The sequence below is a fragment of the Mchenga conophoros genome, linkage group LG22 (assembly GCF_057382185.1).
Source record: "Mchenga conophoros isolate Kocher_MC1m ecotype Shallow Benthic linkage group LG22, M_conophoros_male_GT1.1, whole genome shotgun sequence".
NCBI lineage: Eukaryota > Metazoa > Chordata > Actinopteri > Cichliformes > Cichlidae > Mchenga > Mchenga conophoros.
In genome coordinates this window covers 5483300-5496258 of record NC_140546.1, presented here as the reverse complement: position 1 = coordinate 5496258, position 12959 = coordinate 5483300, and the positions used below count along the sequence as shown (strand labels likewise).

The window sequence follows — 12959 nt, the reverse complement described above, 5'->3', positions numbered from 1 at the left end:
GGCCTCTGCAGTGCAAAATGTTGGGTAGACATGTTTAACAGCTTATATGTTTATACTGTGAAGGAATAGCATTTAACCCTCATCCATAAACCTGAAAAACAAATGCCAAAGAGTACAGAAGCTATTCTAGCAGTAGGCGGTGGCCTAATATCTTAACAACGCACTTTAGTTCATTTTTTTTCCTTTAATATGTCACCCATGCATACATTGAAATGTGTATGTATCTATTTCCCCCTTTTTTAGAGGTCAATGCCATTTTCAGGTATAAAGAAGGCTCGATTGTAACTTTGAAGGGGTGAATCTGGTCTGGCAGCAAACATTTTCCATGGGTGTCCCTAACAGGGTGATATGTGCAGTTATTTGGTAGGTAAACTAACTGTATGTTGATTTGAACACACACTAATGGAGAAATAAAGAATGACTTTGACTCTTCCTCTAACAGACTTGTTTGGTTATCAGACCCAGCTCTGCTTTGCATACGGCTGCAGGGGAGTCAGTATTTTAATATTCATATGAGATACTGGACATCATTCCACACCAATCCCTCAACAGAGGAACGCTGGGCTGTTCGTTGGTACCTGCTGCTGGAACACAAAGGATTGTTGGTGACTGAAAAGTTATGCATCCATGCTGTAATAACTCAAGAAAAATCCTGTGCTGATTCTCTGCTGGATGAGACCATGGGAGTGAATAATGGATCGACTCTGCTTGAAGAAGAAAAAAAGCTGGAAGCATCCACAGACAGAAGTAATTAGCTTTTCTTTTTATAAAGTATTTCAATTGGTTTTATTTATTTATTTAGTATTAGTCATTTCTTAGCCTGTTTAACACTAAATTCAATTGCATGCATGGGTCGAGTGGGTTTAAGAAGAACACTGTTGAGGTGTGCTCATTATCATGTTAGCTAATGATTTAATTAATGAGCTCATTCTGCTTTGAAGAAGCAGAGATGACAACAATAGTGACTGCAACATAATAAAAATGTTCCCACTCATCCACGGTGGTGTCTGCTTGATTTTTATTTTTTAGCTTTACAGTTGCCTCGTCCTTTACATTAGAGTGAATTTTATTTTCTGGGTTTGTAATATAGATTTTGAAAATGCAACATTAACAATATTTCTTTTCAGAAACAATCTACAGACTTGGGATCAGAGAGATGTTTGAAGTCTTGGTGGCAGATTTCATCAAATTAGAGCTAAATCTATCAATTCATTGATCTGCCTGTGTCTGATGCAACCCATACTCATCAACCATGCAGGGCAACAAGTCTGCTATGTCTTAAAGCCATCATCCAAATAAAGCAGCCCAAAGCAACAACACAACACAAAAAGAGATGCTGTATTTCAACAGGAATATTCTGCTGGCCTGTTGGACTGCTTTGGGTGAAATGGTCTTTTATGAAATTCCCAGGCTTGCCAAAGTCTCCTCCTGCTGAAATGTAAAAAAGGTCTATAAATGTTTAAGTGTTTTTCTTTTTTCCCTTTGTTGTTGTGTCGGCTCTCTCAGGTCACTACAGACAGCTGGCTCATTACTTCTGTCTGCTCTGCTTTCTACTGACCATCATCATTCTGCTCCAGACTCTCTGCTGTGAGTGCCTCTTTGCATCTATAAAACTCACTGACCAATGGGAACGGGTTACTGAAAAAAGGAGAAGGAGATAATGTGCTGATATACATATAAGACCTTAACTGATATTTTGAATATTTTCAAATAATTTACAAAAATTTACAAAGTTGAGTTTATCTCTACACCGCACCTGCCTGTACATGGCATTTACTTTAGTCTGTGTTGAACCTACAGCTCAGTGGTGCCTGAGATACTGCCTATCCTCGCCGGCCAAATCCTATACTCAAAGGTTTAAAGAAAATAAAGACAGAAAGAGTGGATTTCATTAGTGAAGTAACACACATCATGTTGGATAAAAACGTAGGGCCTTGTTTGAGAGTGAGTGTAATAGATCCTTGCTAATAGTGGAGCTCAGAATAATATGATTTTTAAAGTTCTCCAAGCGAATGCTAACAGCATAGCGAAATTTGGCTGTGTTGTTATGTAGAGTGGACCCGCTTCACACTGGCAAATGTAACTTGTTGCCCAGGTGTTTCCTTTTGCATCGATTGCGCTCACACAAAGGCGTTGTGTGTAACTAGCCTTCTTTCTTTCACTCTTTCCATCTGCTGATACACAGATGTCGAGGTGTGCTGGCTGCCACACAAAAACGGCTCATCTAAACGAAAACAAAGACGCATATATTACTTACAGCAGCGTGAAAAGCTTTGAACCACTGGTTGGCTTCAAAATGAACACAGGACCAGAAAATAACTGCAGCTGTTCAGAGAAAACGCAGTGAAGAGGAGCCTCAAAACAACAGTCACCACTCAAGAGATTGCAGGTGTGAAAATGTCACAATTCACACAAGATTCAGGCGGCAGAATGACACTAAATAGACTTTTTAAATATTTTTGTTTTGTTAAATGTCTGAAGGAGAGGTCAGAGGTCAAATGTGGCATGACATTTAAAATCTAAACTTTTTGAGTAATTGTTTTTACAGACAGAATGATACTAAATATCAAAAACAGTTTGAGGTTTTATTATCAAATGTTACCAGGAGTCTCAAATTTTATGTCATTGGCGTATTTTTGTGAACTTTAAATGCCTAAAGGGACAAAAATAAATAAATACATTTTCTTCTACTGCTAACCTGCCTTTGGAGAGCACTGCATTAGTATACAGCGTACATATGGAGGTACTGCAGGAAGATTTTACCATGATTCTGGTGTTTCAACAAAAAGCAGGACGAGTCTTTTGTCATTTTGTCGAGAAATAAATCCGTCGGTCTCTGCGTCTTATTTTAGAATAAATTCTGTTACGCGATGGCTTGCAGAGAGGATTAACTCTGTTCTTTTTGAATCATCCCTTTTTTCACCTCTGTCAGTCTGCTTTGCTTTCTGTCTGACACTGCTCTATTATCCCGTATCCATGGTAACGGGTGATGAGACATTGTGTATGCAATCTTCTGACACTGTGCTGCGTGTGTTGTGTGTGTTTGATACCACAGTGGTTCAGCTCACACTGGTGTCTCAGTCCCAGTCGGCCCTGCAGGAAAACAAACTGAGAGGTTTGAGAATCGGGCTGGAGAAGCTCAACCAGTCATATCAGCTCCTGTTCTCCCAGTACCCTGCTCTAAACCAGTACTGCCCGATCAGCAACGCTACCACTGGTGGTGAGTCTGGGTGCTTTTTTATTCAGAGCTACAAGTGTTAAGAGAAAATCCAGAGAAAAAAATCATTTTTTACACCCACAAAAATCACAACTTTTCGAAGATGTTCCTGTGACAGTTCCTCGTACACACTGTGTCTGTTTTCAGGCATTTCTATGGCCAGACTTCAAAACTGACGCATCAGTGGATAACTGGGTGGTTTTAGTGTAAAGGTTTACCTGAGGCTTGGCTCTAATTATAAGGCTGTAACAGAAAGGTAAAGAAGCTAATGAATCCCTTATATAAAGGTCGAGTATTTAACCACAGACGAGTTTGTGAGAGAGAAATGTCAGTTTCAGTTTGGTCATTTTTCTTTCAACCACATAATGTCCCAGTCACGCTGCCAAACAAGCGGCAGATTAAATATAGACAACTGTTTACAAAAAACCCATTTAACAAAGAAGCTCTGATTTCCATTATGCTGTGAAAAAGACAAACAACTCGAGCGTGATTCAGATTCAGATAACAGATCCATTTTGAGCTTTTGTGTCATATTACATATGACGAGTTTCCAGTATGTTAGATAAACTGATTTAAACCAGTGAAACTGGATGTTCTAATATTAGTCTGTTTGTTTTCAGTCTGTAATCAGTGATATAAATAAAGTAGAAAACATATTTATACCACTTACTTATGACACAACATAAAAACACACTACCATAAAACTATTACAGGCTTTTCAGAATGAAACCTGACATTAACACCTTCAGACTGTCGGGCTGTAGTAACTTTTAAATGGTTGTAGCTAATACACAATCCAAATTTAAGTCTTGCTTGTGGAGCACTGCATTGTTGTTTAATCATTTACACACTCAAAATGCAGTTTGTTGAAAAATATGTCATGATTTCAGTGCTGTTGTAGTATTATTTCATACTGAGAACAGTAATACTGTACTGAGATGTACAGGATGCTAGAAAATTTCAAATCACTGCTGAAACTTACCCTGGCTTGACATTTAAGGTCTTTTGAAGCTTAAAGTAGATTTAAACAAACTTTGAGGGGTGAGTAATCTGAGCCACATCTTTTACCTATTCTTTATTATTATTATTATTATTATTGTTCACTCAGAAAGAGAGTGCAGCCTATGCTTACCTGGCTGGACGCCTCAGGGACAGAAATGTTTCCTCTTCAGCCAGGACAGAGCTGACTGGATCAGTAGTCAGTACCACTGCATGGCACTGGGGGGCGTCATGGCTATAATAAGGACGGAAGAGGAGCAGGTGAATGCACACACACACACACACACACACACTACTCTGTCCACCTGCTCTGTCCTGTCATTTCCACTTTATATTTATTCATCAAGCACATAATAAATATTAAATTAGCTTTGCTGGAACCCTTCTCCTCTCACAAATCTTCTTCCCTGCATTAATGACATATTCAGTCTCTGTCCAGTTGTAAATATTTGACATGCCCTTCCTGATATGTCCTACCTTTTGGACACACTATTTGACATACAGATTCATACCACCAGGAAGAGAAGTTAAGAATAGATTTAAGGCCTCTATGAAATATGGAGACGTCTGCAGGAGCGGCCAGTGCTTGAGGTCAAATGAGGTTTTGTGTTTCGCTCTTTTACTGTACATGTGAGACAGTTTGTGTTCTTGATTGATCAACAGTAAAGAGAATGTTCTTAAGGAATGAAATTAAGGCTTCTCTCTGCAAAATGGTAACGTTTGACATGTTTTTCAGGAGTTCCTGTGGGAGAAGACCCAGAGTCTGAGTCAGGGGGACTCATACTGGGTAGGCCTGAGGAGCAGTGGCGCTGACGGCGGCTGGCAGTGGAGCGATGGCTCACTGCTGGAGAAGGGACCACAGTGAGTATGATGACAGGCATGAGGAAGAGGAGGAGGTGGTGCAGGACAAACAGGGCTCAGAAGGTGAAGAGCAAGTATGTGCTGATCTCTCCTCCTTAAGTTTGTCTCAGGCTGAGGACATTTTGCCAGATCAGCTGTCAGGACACAAAACTATGAGAGGACTAGATATTAAAAATGTATGTGTCCCTGTTCATAGTCAAACATTCCTCATGGTCTAAATATAAAAATACATTCACATTAATTACACCGAGCCACTTTAATGTCATCTGTCATTTGCTGCGCTTGTTTGGAGCTGGTTTCATTGGTGCAGTTTTCACCATCTCATTCTGCCACATTCCTTTAACCTGTTATCTCCCATTTGGGATTTAAGAAGACAATAACTACTTTATCCAATAATTTGTCTGTTATTTTTCAAAAGCAGTTGAAATAATAATAATATTAGTAATAGCAATGTTAGCAATATTCATAGCAATTGTAAGAATAGTAGTATTAATATATATATAATAATAATATTAATAGTGCTATTAATAATAACATAACAGGTGCATTTAAACAATTGAGAATCAACAATGATGAACAGAATTTAAGTAAAATGCTCAAATTAAAGAGCAGATAATAAACAATAATGGAATATGAGTTTGATCTTAATTTTAAAGATGACAACACAATCAAATAACATTTAGTAGTTAATTATAAGAAGCATAAGATTTAAGTAGCAGTAAAATATTTGTTGGAATCAAATATTATCACATTTTTCCCTTCCTGTTTGTATATACTATTTAAACTGATCAGCCACAATATTAAAACTACCTGATGAATATTATTACAATATCTTTGTGTTGTGGTTCCCCACACTGGGGGATAAGATCCTCTGAGGCTTTCTTTGTGTGGCACATACTGAGCATACCCGATCAGAACTCTGGAATCTGGAGGTCTTGGTCTTGAATTCAGTAAAACACAACATTGTAGTGAGATTACAAAAGGTAATCACACATCAGTAATTGTGGATTATGTATAAGTGAGATTTGCAAAGCAGCTGAGAATTTCACTCCTAAGCAACCTAACCACGGTGTCTTCCCACTGTGGATTTACTGTGAGGGGATTAAAACACTGTGGGAGTTTTATTATGAACATTATCATATGTCAGAGAATCAGTTGCCACGGTAACAGAATAAAGTGTGTGTTGCAGGTTTTGGGCACGCGACCCGGATAACGCGGGTGAAAGCAGTGTGGATCTGTGTGGTCGACTCACCCCGAGGGTCGTGTACAGCAGGAGCTGGTTCACTTTCAGATGCTCCAACAAGCTGCGGACGATCTGTGAGAGGAGGCAAGCTTCTCTGACCTGACACCAAAATAGCTTTATAGCAAATAAACATTTTAATGAAGAAATCCCCGATGCTTTTCTGTGCTTTCATTGTGTTTTTCAGCTTCATTTTTTATCCACTATCTATCTACAATTATTTATTTATTTATTGGGGGGGCAAACTCATACTAATTCAAATAAAACCTGATGTGAGATCTTCCCAATTTATGCACAGGAGGCTAAGGTTTATCCTGGTAATTTTATAGCTTATTATTATTATTCACTGCTAATTTGGAGCTGCAGGAATTTTCTGCCTTGATCCATCAATTTGATCTTTAAATTTTATAGCAATGCAAATTTTAATATATTCATAATTTTATCACGTTTGTTGTGTGAAGAGGAATGAAAGTCAGTAGAACAGGACAGGATACATGTGTGTGAAGGAGGAAGACAGTTGTAATAGTCCAGCTGCAAGGAGCAAGCGGAGGTGGGTGAATTTAAACACTTGGGGTCAACCAACAAAAGCAACAGGGTAGAGCGGGTGGAGGTGAGTGTCAGGGGTGATTTGTAACAGAAAAGCAGCAGCAAGGTTTACAAGAGACACGATGTATGATTTGAGTGTGGTGAGAATAACAAAAGCACAGGAGGCCAAGCTGGAGATGCTCAGATTTATATTGGGGGTGACCAGCATGGATTAGAAATGAATACATCAGAGATCCAGCTCAGGTCAAGCGGTTTGGACACAAGGTTACTGAGATGGTTTAGATTTTATTCATATGTGTATTCCAAGATGCTCAAAGGCACCTTACAAGCAATTAAAGACCAAAATCATGGTACGCTTAAAAAAAACAGTTGGAAAAGACCATGAAATGAAAAAGTCAACAATACAGAATCAAGCAGAACAGACGTGCTGATGCAAAGAACTACACTTTGAGCATAGCTTCTTTCTTTTAGTCCTTTATGTTAAAATAAATCTGTGCTTGTTGCTCCTCTGTATGTCCAGCAAGTGGCAGTGCTGCCTTTCCAAACATTGGTGGAGGCGCCATTTGTTGTGTGGGTTTTTTTGGCCGTTTTTTCCCAGCATGCTTTGCCAGCGCACTGTTTTGTCAGAACACCGGGAGCACGGATTATAACGGAATTGATTTGTCGACGGTAAGTCGGTTTTCTTAAGGTTTCTACGTGAATAGCGAGTCGATGATAATTTATTTTAAGTGTGTGCGCAGTTTAGAGCCTCTGTGAGTTGTTTTTGTGCTTTTTTTCTTTTTGTTCTGTGGTGAAAATGTTTTAAAAGCTGTGTGAGATTATACAAACAGCTGAGCAGGATTAATCTTAACTTTCTATTTTTATCGATAACGTCGTTAATGAACGGATTCATCAGGACTCTCGTTTTATTTTCCAGTTACTGGCAGGGGAAATGGGCTTAATATCAAATTAGAAGTTAGTTTTGCTCATGCCGAACAAGCTGTATTTTTACTCTTTTTTTTCTGAAATTATTTAACACATATTTAAGACCACAGTGGATCACGTTTCACATGGCGGTGTAGTCACGTGTTTAAATCGGCACACAGCATAAATGTTTGCAGTTAAAGAGCGCATCTTAAAGATATATTATTTAAGTAGCGCTCACTGACTATTATTAGGATCCTTTGTGGATATAAACGCTTTCTTGTAGTCCGTGTGTGCAGCATAGTCACATTTAAGCGTTGCTCACATGCTGTTGATCCTGTGCAGACCTCCAGCAGCTGAAAAATGTCAGACGCGGTCCAGGAGAAGATCAAGAACTACAGGACGGCTCCGTTTGATGCCCGCTTCCCCAACACCAACCAGACACGCAACTGTTTCCAGAACTACCTGGGTAAATGAGCCGTCTGCTGCACAGTGTCGACGCAAAGTCATGTCAACCTTTGTCATAATTCAGTGTTTTCTTCCATCAGACCAACGCAGTTCCTTGTTTCCTCTTACACTGAGTACAACTTGAACTTTGAAATCAGACAGGTAAAAATGGCCACAGGTTATTTGCACCTGTGCTCTTCAGCTTTGCCTGGGTCTTCACTCAGACTAATGTTTGGCTTCTCATAAATGTGTGAAGAACAGGAAACCTGCAAATCTGCTGAGCGTTGTGAGTCTTTCGGGGCCTTCAGCTGAATTCTCACTTATTTGCTTGCTTTTTTTTTTTTTTCCCCTCATTTTGATTTCATCATCTATTCACATAAAAGCTGCTTTTGGCATGTTTGCTGAGTATTTCCAATACTTGACTGTGGATTTTGTTGTTTTCATTTGAGACTAATTGAGGGTTTAAACTGCAGCAGTTCTCACTTCCAAACTTATTCTGGTCAATTTTATTTCTGTGTTTCTTAATTTATAAAGAAATGTGAGACGACGAGTTTTGACAATCGACACAACCCATGCTTGATGTCTGAATTTCAATATTTAAATCAATCTAAGTTGCTTTGCTGCTAGTTTCTATTTCAAATGAAAACTCAAAGAATTAAACACATCTCCTTCTATGCTAAAGCCCAGTGTGACGGTGGATTTGCTGCAGACTAAATGCACTCTCTAATTATCTCTTTCATCGCTGCTGTGATTCAGCTTCAGGTTAGACCAGCGGTCCCCAACCCCCGGGCCTCGGACCAGTACCGGTCCGTGAGTCGTTTGGTACCGGGCCGCGAGAGTTGAGGCTCAGGTGTGAAATGTCTGGTTTTCAGGGTTTTTATCGGTTTTCAGCGTTATTTTGTTATCGTTTTTATCGTTAACTCGGTTTTCCTGGGTCTTTTCACGTGTGTTATGAATAAATCTTCTTTTTTTTCCGGTACTGGTACTAGTTTTATTTTGTTGTATTTATCCGCGACACATTAAAGGCCGGTCCGTGAAAATATTGTCGGGCATAAACTGGTCTGTGGCGCAAAAAAGGTTGGGGACCGCTGCGTTAGACGTATTGATCCGTCTGCATATATAATGAATGTTTTGATTAATGCTGCTTCTCTGCTGATTTTTCAGAGTAAAAGTTTTCATCAGTCTTTGTGGAAGTGCAGTAAAAACTAAATGCCACCCAGACACAGAGACTCAGTTTCAATCTGAAGTGACTGTAACCTAAATCATTTTGGTAATCTGATACTGAATAACTGTTACAGGGCCATTACTTGAATTGACCAATAACAATGCTGTGACACTTTAGTTTTGCACTTCAGGGTAAAAAAGCTGCACATGGGGGAAGTTTGATTCCTGCCAGAAAGGCCTTTATTCCATGTGTACAACGGTGAAACACACCTATGATCTTTTCTCAGGCATAACCAGTCAGGCTAATGAAACTCCTGTTTATTGCAGGGTTTGAAACCAGAAGTTACCTTATATGGATGATGGGGCACAACGCAATCAGTAATGCTTGGTTAGCAAGCAGCATTCATAAAGTGTTCAAGTGCAACACACTGATATCTATTTATCAATAGATAAATAAATGGTAAGTAACAGAGTAACAAAACACAAAAACTTGACTCGCCAAAACTAAAGCACACTCTTCCTGGATGATCTGTAGCACACAGCATACGTGCTACAGATCATCTATTAAAAATGCTCCAAATGCCCAAACATCACAGAGATGGTTGGGAGGTCCAGTTCAGTGACTATTTATCAGACATTAGGCCTGGCAGACAGCCGTTTGCTTCAGTTCACTGTTGAACGTCTCCCTGAGGCTGTTATGAAGGGAGAACTCTGTAGAGACCAAAACCATTTGTGTAGCAGGCTGTAAACACGTTTACTTCTGTGGATATTGGGAATCACTTCTGCAGTCAGGCTTAGGTGCCCATTAGAAAACCTTCTTGGTGCGTTTGCACTGGCTTCATTTTTAAGCTGTGGAGGAAAAGGATGGATGAATGACTTTGAAATATCTAAAATAAGCGTGTTGACAGCCCGATTTTAAAAAGGAGAATTTGCTATGAGTGGTTGACAAATAAGAAGTTATTTTTCCTTGTTTTGTTTTTGTATAAATTACCACTTATTTTACCATGAATACTTATATTTGTTGGATTTAATGTATATAACAGCTGAAAATTACAACAGTTTTAAGAGGAGTGATAACTGCATCTCCCCCGATGCAACTGTTTCTTATTTCAACATATTTGTTGGTATTTTATACATGTTAATGTTAGTTATTGTGTTCAAAAATATGTCAAGTACTTATTTCAACTTTGATCAGATAAATCTTAATTTTATTATTATTGATTAAAAATAATCAAATATTTTAAGGATAAAACATAATTTCTCAAAAGTTCCAAAATAACTTTGATATCTCAACATTCAATCTGATGTTAAAACAATTTTTGACTAGTTTATTATTTAATTATTTTACTTACTAATAGGTAAGTCACTCAGTCTGAAACTCAAGAGCTCAAACCAAACTCATGATGTATCTGAATTTATATTTTTTTAAATTGTATTTTAACACAATGTTAAAATACAATTTTATTTGTGTTACAAGTTTCTTTAAAATTTCCTGTCCTGTGACGTGACAGCCCGAACGCATCACACCGACGGACAGAAACAGATTGTGGTTTTGTTTGGGTTTGTTTTTTTTGTTTTTTGAGCGACAATAAATGTCAGGTGTATCGGCATTTTATGATTTGTGGTTCTTAATTATAAAAGTTAATCGTGACTGAACCGTGGTTGTTTATGGTCACATAATAAAACCATGTTGACATTTGGCTCATAAATAAATGATGTTTGGGTTTCTAACAACAGTTCCATGTAAGATAAATGAGGACTTTGAGACTATCGTGTCACAGCAGCGTCAGCATATATAATGGGTAGTTTCCTACTTAACTCCAGAGAGGATGATTTGGATGTTTTGTTGTTGTTTTTTTAATCTGATTGATTTTGTCATTCGAGTTAGACGTCTGGTCTCTTTTAATGGCACGTGAGCTAACAGTGAAGTGTAGCCTCCTTACTATTTTTGTGCTGTCTAAGGTTTTTGGAGCAGTTTTATTAAAATCACATGAAAAATGTCTTGCTGTCAAATATAGATCATTCAAGAAGTTTGTGCTTCTGTTTCAGTGAGTGAAATTCAAGTGTTTTATTGGCCTGTTACTTGGCAGGTGTGTTGCACCTGTGCGAGTATGAACATACAGCTTGCTAGCAACGTAGCATTATACGTATACCATATACGTCTCTGCTGGCTTCCAAAAACTAACAGGGCGACAGCTAAAATGCTGATGTTTCAAATAAATATACACGGTTTATGGTTGATTTTTGTAGGTCTACACTTCAACAAGCCATGCGTTAGTGTGGCATTGTGGTCGGTGACTCTGATGGTCCTAGAGTGACAATAGTATGATGTTGGAGGAAAACTGCAGATAAACAGAATCAGGCTCATTTATCTGACTCGAGTCCTTGAGTCAGATAAAGGACTCGAGGACACCGGCTGGCTTTGCTGGCTGTTTAGTGTCCATCTCTGGTTTGACAGCTCGTCCCCCTCTTTTTGTTACAGACTTCCACAGATGTAACAAAGTTCTGTCAGCCAAAGACCAGGACACGGCTCCCTGTGACTGGTACCGCAGAGTCTACAAGAGTCTCTGCCCAATCAGCTGGGTAAGTTACACGTGAAACAAATCTCACTGTCTCACTCGGCTGCACCTTCATTTGCTTCTGTTCCAAAATTCTTGATTTTAATTTAGTCATCAGTTTTCTTTTTCACTCATCACCTAGAAGCTCTACGTTTAAAGTTGTAAAAGTCACAGCTGTGTTTCAGGCTAGTTTCCACCCTAGGCATTTATTGCTCCACTTTTTGATTTTCTCCTGTTTTTTCTTTCCTGCAGGTTCAGAAATGGGACGATCAGATAGAGGCAGGAAGCTTCCCTGGGAAGATTTAAGGAAATGTTGATCTCCATCCAATTGTCTCATCTTAAGATATAAAAGTGAAAAACTCCAATATTTCTGTACAAAAATGTCATAATAAAATGTTACTATGAGTCATGTCTGACTTTTGCTAATTGACAGCTGTAATTTACAGTTTACTCAGGCTTTTAGCTGTGTCTGTGTGGCAGCCATTATAACAAGTGTTTGAATTCTCTAAATACTACAGAAAGGTGCTTCAATGCTTCCTTTATTACCTCCTTTAGGAGAGGAGACACTTGCCCATCCTTTATGGTAAGAAAGGAGATGATGCTGACCCACGATGCAAAAGTGTTGCATCATCAGACGGCTCATGAAAACAGTGGTGCGCATCGTTATATAAATTACTTATTGTGCCATGATTTGCTTTTAAACTTTAACTTTATTCAAGATTTTTAACAAAAAATGAGAGCTGAAAGCTGTTGTAGAGATGCAGCTCAAGATGATTGAACTAAAAACGGAAACAGTCATTCTTCTGAACTGTACCTTTAAAAATAACTTTCAACATAAACTATAAACGTTGATTTTATGCTATGAATTTACTGTCAAAAGTCTATTCACCACACCACTTACAAGGCCTCCATCTCCAAGGCATGTCTGTGTGATCAGATTTTAAATGATCATTTTTAACGTATTCTCTAATTATTAAGCGGTTAACACTGCTCTTAGTGGTTGTGGCTGCTAAGACAAAACGTG

General features: G+C 38.6%; 2 protein-coding genes across 2 annotated transcripts; both read left to right on the top strand.

The window, feature by feature from the left end:
* Positions 1–564: 564 nt before the first annotated feature.
* Positions 565–6423, top strand: LOC146548629 (C-type lectin domain family 6 member A-like). Its single transcript, XM_085263382.1, has 6 exons — positions 565–747; positions 1507–1587; positions 3056–3220; positions 4326–4477; positions 4953–5077; positions 6267–6423. Exons 1-6 carry the CDS (start codon positions 681–683, stop codon positions 6421–6423), a joined length of 747 nt encoding a protein of 248 aa, XP_085119508.1. The 5' UTR covers positions 565–680.
* Positions 6424–7418: 995 nt separating this feature from the next.
* LOC146548628 (cytochrome c oxidase subunit 6B1-like) lies at positions 7419–12340 on the top strand. The gene is made up of 4 exons (XM_085262685.1): positions 7419–7532; positions 8112–8235; positions 11860–11960; positions 12188–12340. Exons 2-4 carry the CDS (start codon positions 8130–8132, stop codon positions 12239–12241), a joined length of 261 nt encoding a protein of 86 aa, XP_085118811.1. The 5' UTR covers positions 7419–7532; positions 8112–8129; the 3' UTR covers positions 12242–12340.
* Positions 12341–12959: the final 619 nt, after the last annotated feature.

Excerpts from the sequence above, each read along its gene's own strand:
- LOC146548628 (XM_085262685.1), top strand. The coding sequence starts at position 8,130 with ATGTCAGACGCGGTCCAGGAGAAGATCAAGAACTACAGGACGGCTCCG. Across the intron at positions 8,236-11,859 it reads CTGTTTCCAGAACTACCTGG|ACTTCCACAGATGTAACAAA; the intron begins GTAAATGAGCCG and ends TTTTTGTTACAG. Across the intron at positions 11,961-12,187 it reads GTCTCTGCCCAATCAGCTGG|GTTCAGAAATGGGACGATCA; the intron begins GTAAGTTACACG and ends TCTTTCCTGCAG.
- LOC146548629 (XM_085263382.1), top strand. The coding sequence starts at position 681 with ATGGGAGTGAATAATGGATCGACTCTGCTTGAAGAAGAAAAAAAGCTG. Across the intron at positions 4,478-4,952 it reads TAAGGACGGAAGAGGAGCAG|GAGTTCCTGTGGGAGAAGAC; the intron begins GTGAATGCACAC and ends CATGTTTTTCAG. Across the intron at positions 5,078-6,266 it reads CTGCTGGAGAAGGGACCACA|GTTTTGGGCACGCGACCCGG; the intron begins GTGAGTATGATG and ends TGTGTGTTGCAG.